The 20,094-nt window shown below is 37.3% G+C and overlaps 1 protein-coding gene and 1 pseudogene across 1 annotated transcript; both read right to left on the reverse strand.

The window, feature by feature from the left end:
• Positions 1 to 456: 456 nt before the first annotated feature.
• Positions 457 to 2,977, reverse strand: LOC143845468 (pentatricopeptide repeat-containing protein At1g08070, chloroplastic pseudogene; annotated as a pseudogene).
• Positions 2,978 to 16,668: 13,691 nt separating this feature from the next.
• LOC143847225 (labd-13Z-ene-9,15,16-triol synthase, chloroplastic-like) lies at positions 16,669 to 19,112 on the reverse strand. Its single transcript, XM_077355980.1, has 2 exons — positions 18,100 to 19,112; positions 16,669 to 17,558 (listed from the first exon to the last, which is right to left on the reverse strand). The coding sequence occupies exons 1-2, from the start codon at positions 19,036 to 19,038 to the stop codon at positions 16,932 to 16,934; spliced, it is 1,566 nt and encodes a 521-aa protein (XP_077212095.1). The 5' UTR covers positions 19,039 to 19,112; the 3' UTR covers positions 16,669 to 16,931.
• Between the last annotated feature and the right edge of the window lie 982 nt (positions 19,113 to 20,094).

Here is a 20,094-nt window from a genome sequence, read left to right on the forward strand (position 1 = left end):
ATCCTCTGAGGGGTCTATATAGAGATCTTCTTCATAACCATCTAAGAAGATAGTTTTAATATCCATCTGACAAATCTCAGAATCATAATGTGCAACTATCTACAGAAGAATTCTTGTAGACTTTAGTAAGGTAAAAAAAAAAGAATTTAGTAAGGCTACAAAAGAAAATGTCTCTTCATAATCAATGACAACTTTTTTATTACACCCTCTCCACCGCCACTTTTCATTGTAATTCTCGACGTTACAATCAAATTCTTCGTTTCTCTTACAGACTCACTTTCATGCTATGGGTGTAATTTCTTCATGTGTATCTCCACAGTTTAGATCCTATTGGATTACATATTCAGACTCAAATTTCATGGCTTACATTCACTTGACATTGATCCCTTTGTATTTAAAAGGATCAATTTTAGACAACCAAAATAGTTAGACACTCCCCACGTAAGTGGAAAAATCTATCAAAATGGTTTATTGAAATTTCATATTTATCTTCAAGAACAATCCTATCTCTTTTGCTCTAATTCAGGATGCATTCCTCTTCAAGAAAAATGTAATTATTTCTAATAAACACCTTTTGTTTGTGACGAAGATAGAAATAAAATCCTATTGTTTTCTTAAGGATTACCTTGATGATAGTTTACCAATAGTCGTTGCATGAACAAGAACCATCTTTGAAATGATGGAAGCGATTGCGATCCCTAACGACAATTTCTCTCTCAAAAACCTTTGAGATCATCTTTGTTGCAGAGTGACAATCCGTGCACACTCTAAGGTTCTTTGATATCCTAATAGTAGTTCCCGGTGAAGTTCGAAGAAGCCCAAAGGCAATCGCCAACTTCTCACTATGGTGAGACACCGATGTTTCCTTCTCGTCCTCCTCTGCATCTAATCTCGCTTCTTTAGTGTTGGGCACATAACCCGCTAACTTAAGTCGCTTTATCATGTCTTCAATTGCATCATAAATCTCTTTCGAGTGAGGATGTGAGCTATCTTCTGCAAAGAACTCGTGGATTATCCCATCCACCTCAATCAAACTACACCCTGGAGTCTTCTTGATTCCTTTCTCCTTCATTTGGGTTCTCACCCTTGATGCATCACCCCACCGACCCAATGATGCATAAGTACTTGACAAAAGTATGTGGTCCCCGCTATGTTTCGGGTCCAATCTAACAAGGTGTTTTAACGATTCCTCTCCGATTTCTACATTTTTATGAACTTTACACGAGGCCAAAAGTGTTCTCCAAACAACGGCATTAGGCTCAATGGGCATGTTCTTTATGAACTGATATGCTTCCTCGATCAAACCGGCTCGGCCTAGAATATCCACCATGCAACCGTAGTGCTCAATTCTCGGTTCAATGCCATAATCTCTACTCATACTGACAAAAAATCCCCGCCCCTCATCAACCAAACCAGCGTGACTACAAGCAGAGAGGATGCCTATGAAAGTCACATCATTTGGTATAAAATTTGCATCACGCATCGAACAGAAAAGCTCAAGAGCCTCTCTCCCTCGCCCATTACTAGCCAAGCCTTGAATCAGCACTGTCCATGACAAAACATTTTTCTCGGGCATTCTTTCGAAAACTTCAAGCGAATTCTCTACAGATCCACATTTTGAATAGAAATCCACTAAGGCAGTTCCAAGTGTAACAGTAAGCTTCATACGCTTCCTCTTTATAAAGGAATGGACCCATTTGCCTGTTTCGAGTGCTCCCAAGACAGCACAAGAAGAAAGAACACTGACCATGGTAACTTCATTCGGCTCAACATTTGCCATTTGCATATCGTTGAAAAGTGCAAGTGCTTCCCTACATCTATTCGATTGGTTATAACCAGAAATCATGGCACTCCACGCAACAACATCTCGTTGAGTCATTTCATCGAACAACCGGCGTGCAGTCTCAATTCGACCACATTTTGCATACATATCCACAAGAGATGTTATCAACTTATCACACCCATTCAATCCATTCGCCTCTATATACCCATTTATCCATTCCCCCAAATCCAACACACCCAATCGCCCACACGCCGTAAGAACACTAATCATCGTTACCTCATCAAAAGCACAATTTAAATTCAACATTTCGTAGAATAGTTCCACAACCTTGTCCCAATTCCCACTCTTAGAATAACCACCAAACATCGAATTCCATGTGATAACGTCCCTCTCGGGCATTTCGTCGAACACCCGGCGGGAAACATCGAGCTTCCCACAACTTGCATACAGATGAATCAAAGTGTTTTGCACAAACCCATGAGACCCAAAGCCGGATTTTGCGATATGGGCATGAATTTGTTTCCCTTCTTCCAATGCTTGGAATCTAGAACAGGATTTCAAAATGCAAGGGTAAGTGTATTTGTCGGGTTCAATCGAATTTTCGAGCATTTGCTTGAAAAATAAGATCGCTTTTAGGGGGGATTGGTTTAAATTGAAGCCTCTGATCATGATGTTGTAAGATGAAGCACGGGGGTGTTTGATTTGGTGAAAGACGGAGAGGGCATGATCGAGATTGCTGGGGAGAGAGACGGCCGAGGATTCGAGGAGGTTTTCGGCTACTCGAGGGTTGAGAATAAGGCCGGTTTTGATGATGTGGGCGTGGATTTGGTTGTGGTCTCTGATGGTTTTGCATTGTTCTAACAGAAGGGTTCTTGGGTTGGTGGGGATTTGGGAGAGGAGAGTGGTTTCAGGATTTCGAATTTTGGAGGGAAGGAGGGAAAGAGTAACGGTCATTTTTCTTGTGGTAGGGTAGAAGGAAGGTAGGTATTAATGGAGAATTTATACGATGGGTGGCCGTGAAAACAGTGAAGTCCAAAATATTGGGTACGGCCTAGTCTATATGATTATCCAAACTGTTCATCTGTTTGTCAAAAATTATTTCCATAGAATGATCCTAACCCTCTTATCTGTAGAAGATTCCATAAATGATTTTTGGGGCACTCCATATTCAGATCAGTTCAGATCAGAGGGTTAGGATCATCCAATGGAAATGATATTTTGGGGCACAACCTATTTACGTTGTGACCAAACAGATGAACAGTTTGGATCATCGTATGGAGTGGCCGTACGTACTTTTTTGGACTTCACGTGTTTTCACGGCCACCCATCATATAAATTCTCGTATTAAGGTTCTTAACTTCTTATCAGTTTTAAGAAGTGGACCAAGATGGGTCCGATGCACATTGTTCCTCAATTAACAATTGGAACTGATATCCACATTACATATTTTGATATTGGCACTACTCACTTTGTATTACACTTTTTTCAACTAGCTTTACATGGCTGTTAGTCTGTATCAACATCCAATCTGAAAGTTGTAAAACAAATGATCTTAGTCTTTGTTAGAAGAATCATTTAAGTTTCTATTTCAGTCGACATATTTGGATCAGACAAATGATTTCATCCAAAATCTTTGAAAGGGGATTAGAGTTTGGCGTCAATTCTACATAAGCAAAGAAGAAATACATTCACAAACACTATCCATATTACATCCATTAGATTTAGGGTTTTCGAATCCTAATGATACTACTAATTTTTACTAAATTTTATAGAATCCTATCCCCATAAAACTATGAAATACTCTTGTATTTCAAACGAGCATGAGGGCCCAATCCTACAGGTGACAATCTCATCCTATAGGAATACGATTGTCCCTGCCCTAAATGGGCTGATAAGATTTATCTGTAACTAATCAGTTATAAAGCTCTGTATGATCCTCAATTTAACCTCAGCCTCCAAGGGACAACCACAGTTTGTGTACGATGAGCGCGATAACAAGTTGTACATACTCCATTAATTCTCATTAGAGTTAGATAAAGCAGATTGATTAATGGAGTTAAGTTGTGTTATCATTTATTCTATGACATCACAGATCCATAATAACATTCATCCCATGAACATTATGAAATCTCACTATAACAAAGTTGGTTTTTAGTATTAAATTTTTACAGGCAATGAATGACTGTTGGTGAAACGTCATACATTTACAGACAATTATATAAAATTACCAGTGCATGTTAAATTTTAGCGGAGGGAACTAGCAACTGCCGGTGAAACTTCATAGAGGGATGCTAGACTCACACACGGCTGCACAAAAAGGGGTCAAAGGGCGCCCCCATTGGTCAATAGTCATTAATGATGGCACAAAAATCCACAGGCGATAATTTGTACCCTTGCACCTGTCCACAGGAGAAGAACAAGAAAGCCAAGAGGTAAAAGTGAAAATAATTATAAAAAAAAAAATCTATTGGCGGTTCTAATCCCTAGCAAAAGGGAACCTTTAAACTTACTGGTGGGCATTTTTATTGTGGGCATTCTGTGCGCCGGTAAAGATTTTACCGAGGCCACATTTAGTGAGGGATTTATTGTATTGAGTGATCAAATTAGCTATCAGTTATCCTGTCTCCTCAATTGTAAGGCCCTTTTCGTTTGAGATTATGGCCACCGATTGTGAGCCCCCAACTGATTATGGAGCCAAATTTACATTAATTTTGAGTCCAATAATCTGCTGGGGGCTTACAATCGGTTGTCACAATCTCAAACGAACTATGAACCTTTTGCCCTGGGATGAACTTGGACCACCTGGCTTGTCTTCTAAGCCAAAGTTTCTTTCACAATCAAAATAAAAGTCTCTCTGCACGGTGGTCCAAATTTACGGCTCGTGTGGCGTGCATGAAGATGCCCTCGTGGGCCCAGAAGCCCGTTTGAATTTAATTCATTGTGGTCCCAATATAATGTCGTCTGAGTACAAATATCTTAGAGATGACTCCTAAAGTTTGTTCAAATCTTATTGTAATGGGAGAGTCTCCCCAAGTCTCACTTTTGTTTATTTTGGTTGTCTGCCTTTGCTGCCCTTGTGGCCCCCCTTGTAATTCTTTTCTTTTGGTTCAATATATCTGGTTGGGTCCTGCCTAACCCCATCTTACCTACCAAAAATATATATAATGTCCTCTTATATACGCCGAATTCCAATATATCTCTTCCCTCGTGTGTTTGCGTTTATATGTAGTATATTTAAACGGTAGATTTGGATGAATGAAAGGTGAGATACATATTGTTGGACCCTACCGAGGCATTCTTCTGTATGCAACCCTTACTATTCACATTGAAAACCTCAATTGCAATGCTAAGATTGATTATGTACTATTTGGAATGCTAAAAATGATTACTTATCCTAATTGTATCTTCAAGTGATGATATGCAATTGAGAAATGATCACATACACCGGATTACGGTGTGAGCATTTTGTGGCATGAATCAGTTGCAGCCAATTGTTAAGTTTTATCTCTCTCTCTCTCCTTCTCTGGCAAGACATCACATATGAGATTTAATGGAGTAGTTAGCCCACCTTCCATTTGTTATAGAATGTTTTGTTCTTTGAGAAGGCTTGAGTGTGACAAATAACCTTATATTAGTTTCAATCTACTTGGTACAATAACATGCAGAACATTGGAAATGTGAAAAACATAGGTTTCTATAAAGAAAGAAAAGTATTCTATGATCCAAAGTTCCAATCTGTGAAAAACCCATTTCTGATTTTAACTCCGTATGTTTTCTAATGGAAGAAAAGCCCAATTTCTCGTAAAATAATTAAAAAACAAGGTAGTTTTGCCCCTCTTTTGTTTGTCTTCTCCTGAAAATTTCTGCATTTTCAGGAGAACACAAACAAAAGAGGGAGGAAATGGAGCCACTTTTAGGTAAAGAAAAGCACGAGGGGATGGAAATGCTGGGAAAGAGGGTGGAATTATATAATTTCCCATTAGTCACCAAAGCCAAACCACATTAGTATGATCTAAACCATTTATTGGGAAGCCCCAATAAGAATACATTATTGGAAGTTGTTGAGGGTGGGGTACAGTCGATTCTTACATTCTTTCTAGAAGCTACCCACTTTCGTTTTCTTTCCCATTCTTGCTCTCCTCATGGCCCTCAAGCCTAAGTGACTTTGTAACCTTCACTTCTTCTGCGATTTGATTGATGCCTTTTGTGACAAAATGATCGGCATAGAAACTTTCTTAGTGTCTATGGGGGTCTATCTCTTACGTATTTCCTCTACCGCGCTCTCCATATGATCCCCACTACTCCTCACCGCATGAAACAATATGAAGACACGGTGGTGTTAAGGTTTCCCATAGAGCCATCGGAATGTTGCCAAGAGTATCAAAATAGGAATATGTTGACCCTTTTATCAAAAGATAGGGGTGCTTTTGTCATAAAAAGTATTATTAATGCATTATTGAAAACATGGCAGAATAGGGGAGGCCTGTCAGGGACAACCCTGACAGTGCTTGTCTTCCGGTGTGCTCTTAAAAAAAGGGGCAATGGTTCAGGTGAAAGTTCTATGATCTAATGGCTAATAATGTTTCACCAAAGTTATATTCATGTTATGTCATCTTCAAGTAAGGAGGTCTTGAACATAGGATCAAGATCATGCATGCACCATGTGGGTAGGCCATGTCAAGCTTCTTAATTATATGCTTCTCATAGTAAGAGCTTCTAATATATCATCATTCCTCTTAAATGATATTTTGAAAAAGTTAGATTTCCCTTCCCTTTGTGAATTTTCAATTTGTAAGACCTAAGTGGACAATCGTAGATCATTGAGATCTACGGTTATGAATGAAGAGAAGACTTAAAGTGTAAAAAATACTAAATTTACCCATTCTCAAGTGATTATTTAAGGGTATACGGGTAATCAATACATCTTAAGTATTTTAATGAACTTGAATGCTTTAGTGTAGCCCAGATCAACCACATAAAGATAATTGGTTAATTAAATTGATCTTTGATCTGATTAAATCATATAAATCTAATCATATAAATTAACTGTGAAGAGTACTATCATGGACGAAGAACTCTAACAAATCATATAAATCTAATCATATAATAAGCACAAGATCATATTTACTTTGAGTGCATAGAGCTTATACTTCATCTATTTCTTCTTCTTCTTCATCTTCTTCTTCTTCTTCTCTCTCTCTCTCTCTCTCTCTCTCTCTCTCTCTAAGGTCATATTTACTTTGAGTGCATAAAGCTTATACTTCGTCTATTTATTCTTTTTCTTCTTCTTCTCTCTCTCTCTACATATATATATATATATGTAGAGAGAGAGAGAGAGGAACTCATTTTCAGTCCCAACTTCAAGCTGCCAATGGAAATTTTTCTTCTTCTCTTGTCAGAGGGGAGATGTCTAGATATGTGTTAACAAAGGTCCCCTTTGGATGCTACCAAAGTCGTGTCTTATTCGCAAATAAGAATATTGCAGTTTAATCTTATTTGCAAATGGGACATTAAGGCCTCTTTGGAAGCAATTAACTGTATCATTCTAAAACTATCATAACAATTATTTGCAAACAATCATTTTTAACTACAAAACTTTTTGCACATATAAGATTAGGGGAATAATATTTCCACCCTTTTCTGAATTTTTTACTCTCTTCTTTGTCTTTTCTTGAACATAACTAAAGTTCCACCTCCTTTTTGTTGTCTTTTCTTGAAACTAAAGTAGCTTTTCAGGAAAAGATAAACAAAAGTGGTGGAAATACTGGGAAAGGAGTGGAAATATCACTTCCCATAAGATTTTATGCAAAGAATTTTTAGAGGTAAGGCCCCAAGCCTTTGTCAATACTTTTTTTTATCTCAATATTCACTTGAATACAGAGGGGAAAAGAATCAGGTATACATTTAGGTGTGTGTTGCAATAGATAGAGAAAAGAATCATTCATCTAAGTTAGAAGATTGGAATTCGAGAAATCTAGCTAGATGACAATGAGATTGCTCATATTTGAAGTCTCCTTTTTTGAAGTCAGTTGCTTTTGCTCATTGAAAGTGTCAAACTCCATCTTTTATATTATTTAGAATCCTCAAGATGGTGGGAGGCCCTCTTCAATGTCTCTTGTTAAAATAAGAACAGTGAGTTGTGCCTTTTGACAGTTGGCCTATGTGTTGCATTAATTTGGGTATGGATTGAAGATGGGATTTTACTTTTAGGCAGAACTGGTAAGACCTTTTTTTTATCACGCTTGGTGTAGTGGTGAGTCTTGTTTCGCCAGATTGAAGCCACTAGGAGACTTGTTACCTTAGATTTTTGACCCCACATGAATGGCCTCGTCACCTACATTTAAAAAGATTACATCCAATAAGAAAACATTTTTTTGTAGGGAAATCATATGGTTGGACATCCTCACTGTACGTGTCATGTTGACCCGAGTCCCTTTAATTTTAGCCATATTGTCCGAGCCCGTATTTTGCCACACAGAGTCCATCAAAACTACTTTAATTCCCTTGAATTATGACCTCATCAATCGAATAGTCGGACTCATCACTCGATAAAGCTATGCCGAGTCGACTAGGATTTGCATTTGTTTTGTCAATTGAAACTCTTTGTACATTTTACGTGTGCATTGTGAAGCATGATTAAGCGAGAAATTATATGGTGGCCGACCGTGAAAATCACAAGGTCTGAGTGTCAAAATTCTGCCTATTGATTTTTGATCTTGGTCAAACCCCCTTTTTTGACTTCCCACTTAGATAAAAAATCAAGGGACAGAGTTTTGACTCTATGCCCTTGTGATTTTCACGGTCGGCCACCATATAAATTCTCATAAGCATAGTTAGCAAAACTCCGTTTTCTTCTTTTAATGAAAAAATCGCATTTTATTGGTGTGCCGTTTAATAATCCGTTTAAAACTTTTACAACGAAAAATACTCCTCTTGAGGCAAATGTTTTAAACATGTTTAAAACGCGTTTTAACCGTCTTTTGGCCAACTTTCCACTTTTACCCTCACCATATTTTGTAAATGACAAAATTTTAAACCCATTTTCTTGTGTTTTTTGTTTTTTTACTACGTTTTTTTAACCAATGCCGTATATAAAATTGAATTTTTGCCGTTCCGTTTTTTTTTGCCGAATCATGTTTTGCTAACTATGTGATTAAGCACCTAAATTTTTTTCTTGAATAAATCTAGGCCGTTGATAATTTTTGTGGTTGATCCAGATATGTTGATGGGACCATATGAGGCTGCTTAGTGATCAGATGAGGTCAATCATGAATAGGTGTGATCATGACCACATAATCGTGAACAACCCAGCGTAGTATGAATCACCGATCATGTTCCAAAAAAAAAAAAAAAAAAGAAAGAAAAAGAAAAACAGATACGTGTTGAGTTGCGATCTAATAGTCAAATAATTATGCCAGTCTGACCTAAACAGTAAATTGAGACATGGATGCCTTCTGATTGCAGTAGATTACGAAAATACAGCGGGATTTTCATTCTCTAGTGTTTACAAAGACTATCTATAACATTCTTATACTCTTTGTATTCTCTTTGGTTAACTCTAATTTTATGAAGAAACATAAGCCACTATCTCCATAGACTTGCAAAATCTGAAGGTGTTGTCATCCATTTCTGTTTTTGTATAAGATGGACAGACATAGGTTAATAAATTGGACATCATTGTAATTTGGAGGCAAATGGCCAAGAATCTCACTGAAATGAGCCTTTGATAAAGATATTTTGGGAATGTAATTTTTGGCCATCCAGAATGAAAAAGATTTGCTGATAAGATCCGGCGATCTGGATTGTGGAACATAAGCATTTGGTGTTTTCTAATAACTAAATATAAAAGAGATTTACATCCAAAGGTATATCTGTTCTTTAAGTAGAGCTCCATACCATTCTTCACAAACCCATCATATGGGTACTTAAAAATTCTTGTTCAAGTATTCCCGAAAAAATATCATCTTGATAGTATAGTAAATTCATAGGCTTTGCTGAGTTGAGTTGAGTTGAGTATAGTAAATTCATAGTACCCTTATACTTCAAAAATTTTTGTTCAAGCATTCCAAAAAATGAAAAAAAATAAAATAGAATATCATCTTGATAGTAATTCATAGGTTCATTATTAATAACATGTTCAAACGTCAAAAGTTGTATCTGTTGGGTATATAATATAACCCTATTATGTTCTAATATAAGCCCAATAAGATCATGGACCGGTGTAGTGGGCCTATTTGGGCTAGAGCCCATTAACCTATTAAAACCCTAGTGTATCTCTATATATAGGGGCAGGAGGCAACAAACTTGGTATTCCAAATTAGATACATTGAGTGTAATGCTTCAAGCAACCTATTGCTTGACCTAAATCCTCTAACACTGTCCACTTTTAAAATTTTTTGTTCTTATGATTTCAAATTTCTGAAATCGAATGTACCCCGAAAAATAAATGACTTGACTCCTCCATCATTGGCAAAGTATTCATCGTCTTTCATGGCTTCAATGTTTTTATTCTAAATTCGCTCATCAAAAATTTTATGTATATCCTCTTGCTAGTCAAAATACTCATTGAAATCACCCTCCATACAATTTTGAATCATTTATCTCCTCTTCCAGATAATCATTGTAATATGAATTATGAATTCATATTATGAATTATGTAATTTTATGAATTAGGTAGTTCTTCTTAACTTTCTTCGTTTTAAGTTGCATCTTGGACGGCCCTTTCTAATGTGATATAGTCAGACGTCCGTTTACTTTACTTCACCTAAAATATTGGTTTTGGGTGATTTGGCGGAAGCCATTTTGGGGCTTGCCTTCGTTGACTTTGTTTTATTCATTTAATTCATATGAGGTGGCCATTCTCATGTGCAAAAGCCAGCCGCGAAATGGATTTCCGTAAGACTAAGTCCCCTCGTAAATGTGTGGACGCAGCTGCACGTTATGGGGTACGGCACCGCCCATGCATTCATAGTCATAAAAAAATATTGCTTCAATCTTAGTTAGAACATTGGTTTTTCAAAAGTACCTTAAAATTGCTAGTTTTATTCATGGTTTTAAATTTTGGTTTCGGACTAAATTTCCGTGTGGGCCAAAATCAAAATTCGGCCGAAATCCGGTAATAATAACAAAAATTATTTAATGATTTACCTAATTTCGAAAAAAGTTACAGAAATTTCGGAATATTTTTATTTAAAAAAAAAAACAATTCAATTTCTCAAAATTTCGGAAATGTCCGAAATTTTGAAATTTCAAATTTCGACCGAAATTTGGTAACACCCGATATTTCGGATTTTGCTAGATTTCGGTTTCGGTCTCAACCGAAATTTAAAGCCATGTTTTCATATATTCCAGACTGAATTTTCTACCTAAATTTTTTTTTCTTCACGTTTTATATTCTAGAAACATTGGTGGCTGCTATAATCTCATATCATTAACGTCATTCATTGGCAATTTTCCTTTTAAAAATACTTATAAACTAGGAGGGGTTCTAAAGAGAAGGGCGCTCTTGCAAAAAAGGGGTGAAAGGGCGCCCCCATTGGTTGAAAATTTAATGCACCTTGGTGATTTTCAACCAATGGGGGCACCCTTTCACCACCCTTTTTGCAACGGCACCCTTTCACCCCCTTGTCAAATAATGCACCTTTGTGATTTTCAACCAATGGGGCCTCCTTTCACCCGCTTTTTGCAAGGGCACCCTTCATTTAAGAACTTCTCATAAACAAGTTTCAAGAGACATGTTTTATTTGCAGTTTCGCTTTTGAAAGAACCTATAATCTAGATGTGTTTTATTTGTATTTTTTTTTATGAAAAGGTTTCGAAGTATGTCTTCGTTTGTTCTACCTTCTCGCTCTCGCTTTCTTTGTGACGTGATAGAAAAAGTCCAAGCTTTTTGGTTTCAATGGGATTAGAAAAACACACTTTTCAGACTAAATTTTCTACATAAGAAGTCTTTATTGGCTTTTGGCCTTCAATGATGCACAATTGTATTCGTGCCTAAGTTTAGGCATTGAACTTAAATTCACGGCCTTCAAGTTTCTGATGAGGTTTCTTGTAGTAGTTTGCCTAGTATTTGGACAGAAACTCCACTAGTTTGGAACTCAATTCGGAGCATTTTATTTTTAATTTCACACTGATGGATCGATTTTTTTTACTAAGAATCTTTGTTACATTTGACCAATAAGATACATTGAAGATTAAATTGAATTCTGACGAATTACGTTAGTGGAAGTGGAAATTGAATTCGAGATCTTTTTTTTTTATCTCACACTGATGATTCAAATGTTGTAATTTGGCTTTTGTCCATGAGAGAATACATGAAACCAGGGTTTGGCTTTTGTCCACCATCTCATTAAGTAGATTCATTGGCAATTTTGAAATTAAAATACCAACGATCTAGCCCTTGTAGAGGTCTTCTCCTCGGACTCCTTGGGGCCCCTCTATGAAAGATTGTAATATGCTTTTCTCTTAATATATCTGGTAGGGGTCCGCCTAACCCCAGCTTGCCCATTAAAACAAAATAGAATTGTAAGTTGGTAGTCGCCGTAGACATGTTTTATTTTATTTTTGTTTTGGAAATTAAGGTTTCAAAGTAGGCCTTCTTTTGTTTTTACGTCTTGCTTTCTTTGCGAAGGTGATATAAAGAGCCCAAGCTTCATGGCTGCAATGGAATTAGGAAAACTACCTATGTATTTAGACTGATTTTAGCACGATTAATTTCTTCAACACTTCATTGATGTACTTTGTTTTTGGCCTTCAATCATGAAGAAGGGTCTTCTTTGCATTGGTTTTTTTTAACATTTAGGCATAAAACTCCAAGAGTTTGGAATTCAATTATGCCACACTGATTCGAAATCTATTTCTTGACTTATAATCCATATTTCATTTCACCAATAAGATACATTGAATTCTGACGTTATGAATTACGTTAGGTTGTGGGCAAACGAACAAAGCGTGTAGGTTGTGGGTCCACATTCAAAGATTTAAATGGGGGGGGTCTTTTCAACGAATACAAATTTGTGGTTTAAAATCCTAGTTGATTTTCTGCTTTGTACGGGTACCAAATTTTGTGAATGGTCCCCTAGGATCCACAAATTGATGGTTATGAGTCTAAAGGCACGAAATTTCCACTCCTATTTTTCTTTGTTTGAAATTGTGAATCTTAAATTTCCCAACCTATGAAACCCGGAATATTGATGTTGTTACCTTTAAGAGTGGTTGATGATTTGATAGAGGCTTGTAGGATGAATGGATGATATCGATATGTCAAATGAATGGATATGTCAATGAAACTCTCTCTCTCTCTCTCTCTCTCTCTCTCTCAACTTGGGAATGTAATTTTTGGCCATCCAGAATGAAAAAGATTTGCTGATAAGATCCGGCGATCTGGATTGTGGAACATAAGCATTTGGTGTTTTCTAATAACTAAATATAAAAGAGATTTACATCCAAAGGAATATCTGTTCTTTAAGTAGAGCTCCATACCATGCTTCACAAATCCATCATATGGGTACTTAAAATTCTTGTTCAAGTATTCCCGAAGAAATATCATCTTGATAGTATAGTAAATTCATAGGCTTTGTTGAGTTGAGTTGAGTATAGTAAATTCATAGTATCCTTATACTTCAAAAATTATTGTTCAAGCATTCCAAAAAATGAAAAAAAATAAAATAGAATATCATCTTGATAGTAATTCATAGGTTCATTATTAATAACATGTTCAAACGTCAAAAGTTGTATTTGTTGGGTATATAATATAACCCTATTATGTTCTAATATAAGCCCAATAAGATCATGGACTGGTGTAGTGGGCCTATTTGGCCTAGAGCCCATTAACCTATTAAAACCCTAGTGTATCTCTATATATAGGGGCCGGAGGCAACAAACTTGGTATTCCAAATTAGATACCTTGGGTGTAATGCTTCAAGCAACCTATTGCTTGACCTAAATCCTCTAACACTATCCACTTTTAAAAAATTTTGTTCTTATGATTTCAAATTTCTGAAATCAAATGTAACCCGAAAAATAAATGACTTGACTCCTCCATCATTGGCAAAGTATTCATCGTCTTTCATGGCTTCAATGTTTTTATTCTAAATTCGCTCATCAAAAATTTTATGTATATCCTCTTGCTAGTCAAAATACTCATTGAAATCACCCTCCATACAATTTTGAATCATTTATCTTCTCTTCCAGATAATCATTGTACTATGAATTACGAATTCATATTATGAATTATGTAATTTTATGAATTAGGTAGTTCTTCTTAACTTTCTTCGTTTTAAGTTGCATCTTAGATGAAGTCAGAGAATTCTTTATCATGTGCTTCGTTCTCCATTTCAGCATGTTGATTTTGGTTCCCCAGAACACTTCTCTGCTATTCTCCACAAAAATGAACCACGTATCTACCTTTTGCCCTTGAGTTCCTTTGGACACTGTTTGGTTGATTAGTGGATTTAACTACACAAATGACAGCTTTCTTCCGTATAGCCTAAGCCAATCCGTGTCGCAGGAGTTGAATGTCTCGTATATTCGATACATATGTCCCGTCAGAGCATCTAGTTGTCTTGTTAGGACTTAGGAGACCAAGTGTTTTGAAACACTTATTGATGCTTTCTCAACCTCAACGAAAAGTTCCATAGCCACAATTCATACAACCATGTTACTAAATGCAAGTCCTAAGATTGCGATGATACTAATTATGCTATAGTAGAACTAGAATAATAAAACAGGTTTAAGATTAAAGAAAAACCAAAATATATTCAATCACATATCTCAATTATAGACAAGACTGAGAGTAGAATTTGGTGCTTCCTCAGAGAGAAAATAACATCTTTTTTAGAGATAATGAAAGTTTTAATAACTGTGAAAACCGAAGTACATTATGGGACAAATTCCACAATTTAATTGATCAAGATTGTTGGAGAAGCCCCAAAAGAACCCAAAAGAAACACGTAAGGTTTGGATATGACCTAAGTCTAAAATTTCTTGATCCCAGAGACCAATTCTACAAACCCTCTTTATCACATACAAACTATATATATATATATATATATATATATATATATATATATATATATATATATATATATATATATATATGAGGAAAGTGTCTCTAGTCTCTCCCCTAGATAAGCTTATCTACTCCTCCCTTTAAAAAAACACAGTGGGCCCACGCTGTTTGGATGATCCAAAGCATTCATTTGATAGGTCCTAACATAGATAGGGTGTGCCCAAAAAATCAGCACCAAAGGGTCATCCTAGAACTTCATTTTGTTGGGCACACCGTGTCCAAAATGGACGCATATAAACGTGGACGTTTATATGTGTCCATTCTGGGTACCACAAGGCACCACAAAACGAAGTTCTAGGATGACCCTTTGGTGCTGATTTTTTGGGCACACCCTATCTATGTTAGGACCTATCAAATGAATGCTTTGGATCATCCAAACAGCGTGGGCCCACTATGTTTTTTTAAAGGGAGGAGTAGATAAGCTTATCTAGGGGAGAGACTAGAGACACTTTCATCTCTCTCTCTCTCTCTCTCTCTCTCTATATATATATATATATATATATATATATATATATATAGAGAGAGAGAGAGAGAGAGCATCCCACTTAAAAAGGCCCAAGTGGGACCCACTCCAAGAATGATACAACCGGTGATTTTGTATCACCAACTCAACATATTTGCCCCCTTTTTTTTTTTTATACTTTGGACAGCCACCTCTGGTGTGAAAGATAACTCATAAATACACTCGAGGCCGCTGTCACAAGTAAAAGAAAAAAAGTTCAAACATATCATTTCCTTCATTTTTTTAGCAAAAGCTTAACCAAACCCAAGTTGCACCCCTAGTGCCATCGCTCTCCACGGCATCCTTCTATCCCTTAATTAATATTGTTCGAATTGAAAATCTTTTAACAAAGATGAAATACCCCTTTCAAAAAATTCGTCTCTTGGTTTAGGGCTTCTTAATATAAGTATAAATACATTCCTTTCGGTGGATTTCTGCAGAAGAAAACCCAAACCTAATCGTGGAAGTTGCCCGAGAGAACCAATTCCATATGGGAGAGGAAGGTGAACAAGTTTTGGGGTCGAAGATCATGATCAGAGTTAAGAACATCAGTTTTCTTGATTGTGGTATTCCACGAAAGAGAGTTTCGTTGTTATGAGAGATGTATTTCTCCGTACTTTTTTATTTAGGAGGATCTTGATCATCGATCTTTGGTTTCTTGGGACTCTTCATGTCATAGAATCACCATCGGACCCAAGATCATCTAGTTTCTATCCTTAAAATCGGAAATATGGGAGTTTTGACTAAATCTTGATTTTTCCACCGATAGCCGTCCGGTGAGTTTCCGGTGTTCGGATCGGATCCGATGGAATCTTTCGTCATAGGGAGTCCAATGGATCCAAGCTTGATAAAATCAGATGATCGATGTGGGAGTTTTCACCATCCAAAGTGTAAAAAATGGAGAAAATCAGAATTAATCAAAAAACCCAATAGAAGGTGCCATGGTCAACCGTGAGAGACCTATTAACCCACAGTCGATTGCGCGGTCGACCGTGAGCAATTCTCTTCTCAAGGTCGGGTTTTCAGATTTGTTTTCATTTTTGGTGATATTGTGGGGTTTCTTTATAGTATCATACCTTCTAAACCCCTTCGATTAATGGAAATATTGTAATGAATAGGTAGCTGATCCTCGAACCCAATGGATGGGATGATGGGTGCGTGTTTACACGGCCCTTCACCATATAATTTCGCCATTTCTCTTGATATTGAGACTAAAATGTTTCAACAATTGCAGAAAGTCAGTTTGTATTTTCTTTTTTAAATGGTTTCTGAGAGCTTTTTGGGAACTTTATCAACCTTGGACAGCTGTTAAAATAATAAAAGACAATAAGAGTTACTGCAATTCTCACTAACATGGTAGTGCGAATGTCAGTTGCCTTCTTTTATTGGTATTCATCGAGTACAAAGAGAGAAGAACTAAAACGGGTGAAGAGAGATACAAGGAAGTAAAAAAACCTAAAAATAGGAACCCATGAAAGTAAAGAGCTCAACATAACCGTGTTTTCATTGTCCACTTATTACTAAGGCTCGAAAACAGAACTGTGTCTACATCCCATGGTCTCTATAACAGAAATATATTATAAATAGAGATCTGGTTTGGATAAACGTGGTGTTGGGATAGCAATAAGCGGTGTAGCTTTCTTCAGAACAAGCGCAAACTTGTCGGAAAGATCGATCTTCGTCCCCTCCGGGACCTGCCAATCAAATGAATGTAGAAGGGAAGCAAGTACAAACGTGAGCATCCTCTCGGCTAAAGGGATCCCCGCGCAAATTCTCCGGCCTGATCCAAATGGAAGGTAACGAAAATCGTTGCCTCTAAAATCAAATTTGCCATAATCCCCTAAGAACCTTTCTGGTTTGAACTCTAAGGGATTGTCCCAAATCTCAGGGTCCCTATGTATAGCCCACACATTCAACATGACTTTGGTGTCTTGGGGGATTTGATACCCGCCCACGACACATGATTGGCTTGGTTTTTGTGGGACTAAAAATGGGCCCGCGGGGTGCAATCGTTGGGCTTCCTTTATAACAGCTTCCAAATAATTCAACTTTGGTAGATGTGACTCTTCAACTAAATTGTTTAACCCAACAACTTCCTTTATTTCTTCCTGGACTTTTTTCATTATCTCTGGATGACGGATGATCTCTGTCATTGTCCACTCCACTGTGGTTGACGTTGTGTCGGTCCCACCAATCACCACATCCTGTTAACATAGTTAGATCATTAGCTCTAATTAGTGCTTCCTCTTTGCTCGAATTGATCACTGCTTAGTCATGATAGATATATCAGATTAGATTCGGTAAGATCTAACCACATGATTAAATAACACTAACAGCTTAAGCTTTTGGAGTAATTTGTTGTTTCACTAAAGAGCCTCGAGTACAGATTGTTTCACCTCTATTGCAACTTAGTGTGTCCTAAATTAGATTTTCACTCTTTTGTGAAGGGCTTTATATTAAATAACCTGCTTTTAGTCAGATTAATCTCAATATCCTTCACAAAAAGCATAGGGATGATTTTTGGGTGTGAAGTTAGTGGCAACTAGGTGGGGAAATATTTAATTGACTAAATGGCCGGCAACTAAGTGCGTCGGTGGCCCAAAATCAGGCTTTCACCTTTTGGGGAAGGGTTGACATTAAAAAGCATGTTTTTAGTATGAATATTCCTCAACCATTCATTTTTACTTAGACCCTTGACTGTGTAAAACGATTTTCACAGCAAATAAAGAAAGAAAGAAATCTTACCAGAAACATGGCCTTCATGTTGGTCACTGTAAGCTCTCCTCGCTTGGTAAGCTGTGTTAGAAACTGCAGTAAATCCTTACCTTCTTCCTCCACTCCATTTGAGCTATCCATCTTCATACGCTGATCGATGACAGTATCAAAGATCTGATCTAACCAGACTGAAATCTTCTTCATGTCACGAACCACGCCTTGCAGATCGAACCTCGCAAGAGCCGGATAAAAATCCGAAACATTGGGTTTTCCAAAAAGCTCAATGATCTCATCAATAGCTTTCCGAAACTCGACTCCCACTTTACGCCTTTCTTCTCCTTTAAGTGTTCCTCCCCATAAAATACTAGTAATTATGTTAAGCGCAGTTATAAACGCTAGCTCGCCAAGATTGATCTGGGTTCCAATCTTGTTATAGACCTCAGTAACCATATTATGAACTTCGCGGCGTCGGAAGATTGAATAAGCTTCTAGGCTAGTATTGCTCATCATCTCTCGGACGAAGACTTTTCGGAGATCTCGCCAATGAGACCCATATGGACTCCATGTGACACCCATGCCATCGTATAAGGCGAGGGCGGATTCGGGCACGTCGTGGCTAGCGAAGACAACATCGTTGTCTTTTAGGATCTCTTTGGCTAAGGATGGTGTGGCTACTACTACGCAGAGCTTTTTACCTAACCAGAGCGTCATAATTGGGCCATAGATTTTGCCTAATTTGGTGAATTGGTGGTGGATTTCGGAGTCCAAATATGGGAGGTAGCCTAGTAGGGGCAACCCATGTGGCCCTGGGGGAAGTTGCAACTTCCCATTTTTTGATGCCTTTGTCTTCCACATGTACCATATAATCGCGAAGAAAGCAATGAAAATGGAGAATATGGTTTCGGGTTTCTGATAGCCGAGCTCTTTAGGCCAGGATCTAAGCTTGGCTGAAATTTCTGAGACGGACATGTTTGTGGTGAAGAGGATAAGGCTTATTGGAAGCGTAGTGGAGGTTGGGTGAGAAGGGATATTTATAGGATCTAATATATGAGAGAAGAAATAATGGGAAATGATATATTCACCCCCTCTTTTTTGCATGGGACGGCCCTTTCTAATGTGATATATTACCAATAGTCAGACGTCCGTTTACTTTGCTTCACCTAAAATATTGGTTTTGGCTGATTTGGCGGAAGCCATTTTGGGGCTTGCCTTCGTTGACTTTGTTTTATTCATTTAATTCATATGAGGTGGCCGTTCTCATGTGCAAAAGTCAGCCGCCGCGAAATGGATTTCCGTAAGACCAAGTCCCCTCGTAAATGTGTGGACGCAGCTGCACGTGATGGGGTACGGCACCGCCCATGCATTCATAGGCATAAAAAAATATTGCTTCAATCTTAGTTAGAACATTGGTTTTTCAAAAGTACCTTAAAATTGCTAGTTTTATTCGTGGTTTTAAATTTTGGTTTCGGACTAAATTTCCGTGTGGGGCAAAATCAAAATTCGGCCGAAATCCGGTAATAATAACAAAAATTATTTAATGATTTACCTAATTTCGAAAAAAGTTACAGAAATTTCGGAATATTTCGGCCGAAATCTGGAAATGTCCGAAATTCTGAAATTTCAAATTTCGACTGAAATTTGGTAACACCCGATATTTCGGATTTCGCCAGATTTCGGTTTCGGTCTGAACCGAAATTTAAAGCCATGGTTTTATATACTCCAGACTGAATTTTCTACCTAAATATTTTTTTCTTCACGTTTTATATTCTAGAAATATTGGTGGCTGCTATAATCTCAGATCATTAACGTCCTTCATTGGCAATTTTCCTTTTGAAAATACTTATAAACTAGGAGGGGTTATAAAATGAAGGGCGCCCTTGCAAAAAAGGGGTAAAATGGCGCCCCCATTGGTTGAAAATTTAATGCACCTTGGTGATTTTCAACCAATGGGGGCGCCCTTTCACCACCCTGTTTGAAACGGCGCCCTTGCACCCCCTTTTCAAATAATGCACCGTTGTGATTTTC

The sequence above is a fragment of the Tasmannia lanceolata genome, unplaced genomic scaffold (genome assembly GCF_043159265.1).
Source record: "Tasmannia lanceolata isolate RefF3 unplaced genomic scaffold, GAP_Taslan_0.1 ptg000015l, whole genome shotgun sequence".
Classification (NCBI taxonomy): domain Eukaryota; kingdom Viridiplantae; phylum Streptophyta; class Magnoliopsida; order Canellales; family Winteraceae; genus Tasmannia; species Tasmannia lanceolata.

Bases quoted from the DNA above. Each gene is read 5' to 3' on its own strand.
- LOC143847225 (XM_077355980.1), bottom strand. From the start codon at position 19,038: ATGTCCGTCTCAGAAATTTCAGCCAAGCTTAGATCCTGGCCTAAAGAG. The intron at 17,559-18,099 runs GTAAGATTTCTT...CTATGTTAACAG, and splicing joins ACATGAAGGCCATGTTTCTG to GATGTGGTGATTGGTGGGAC.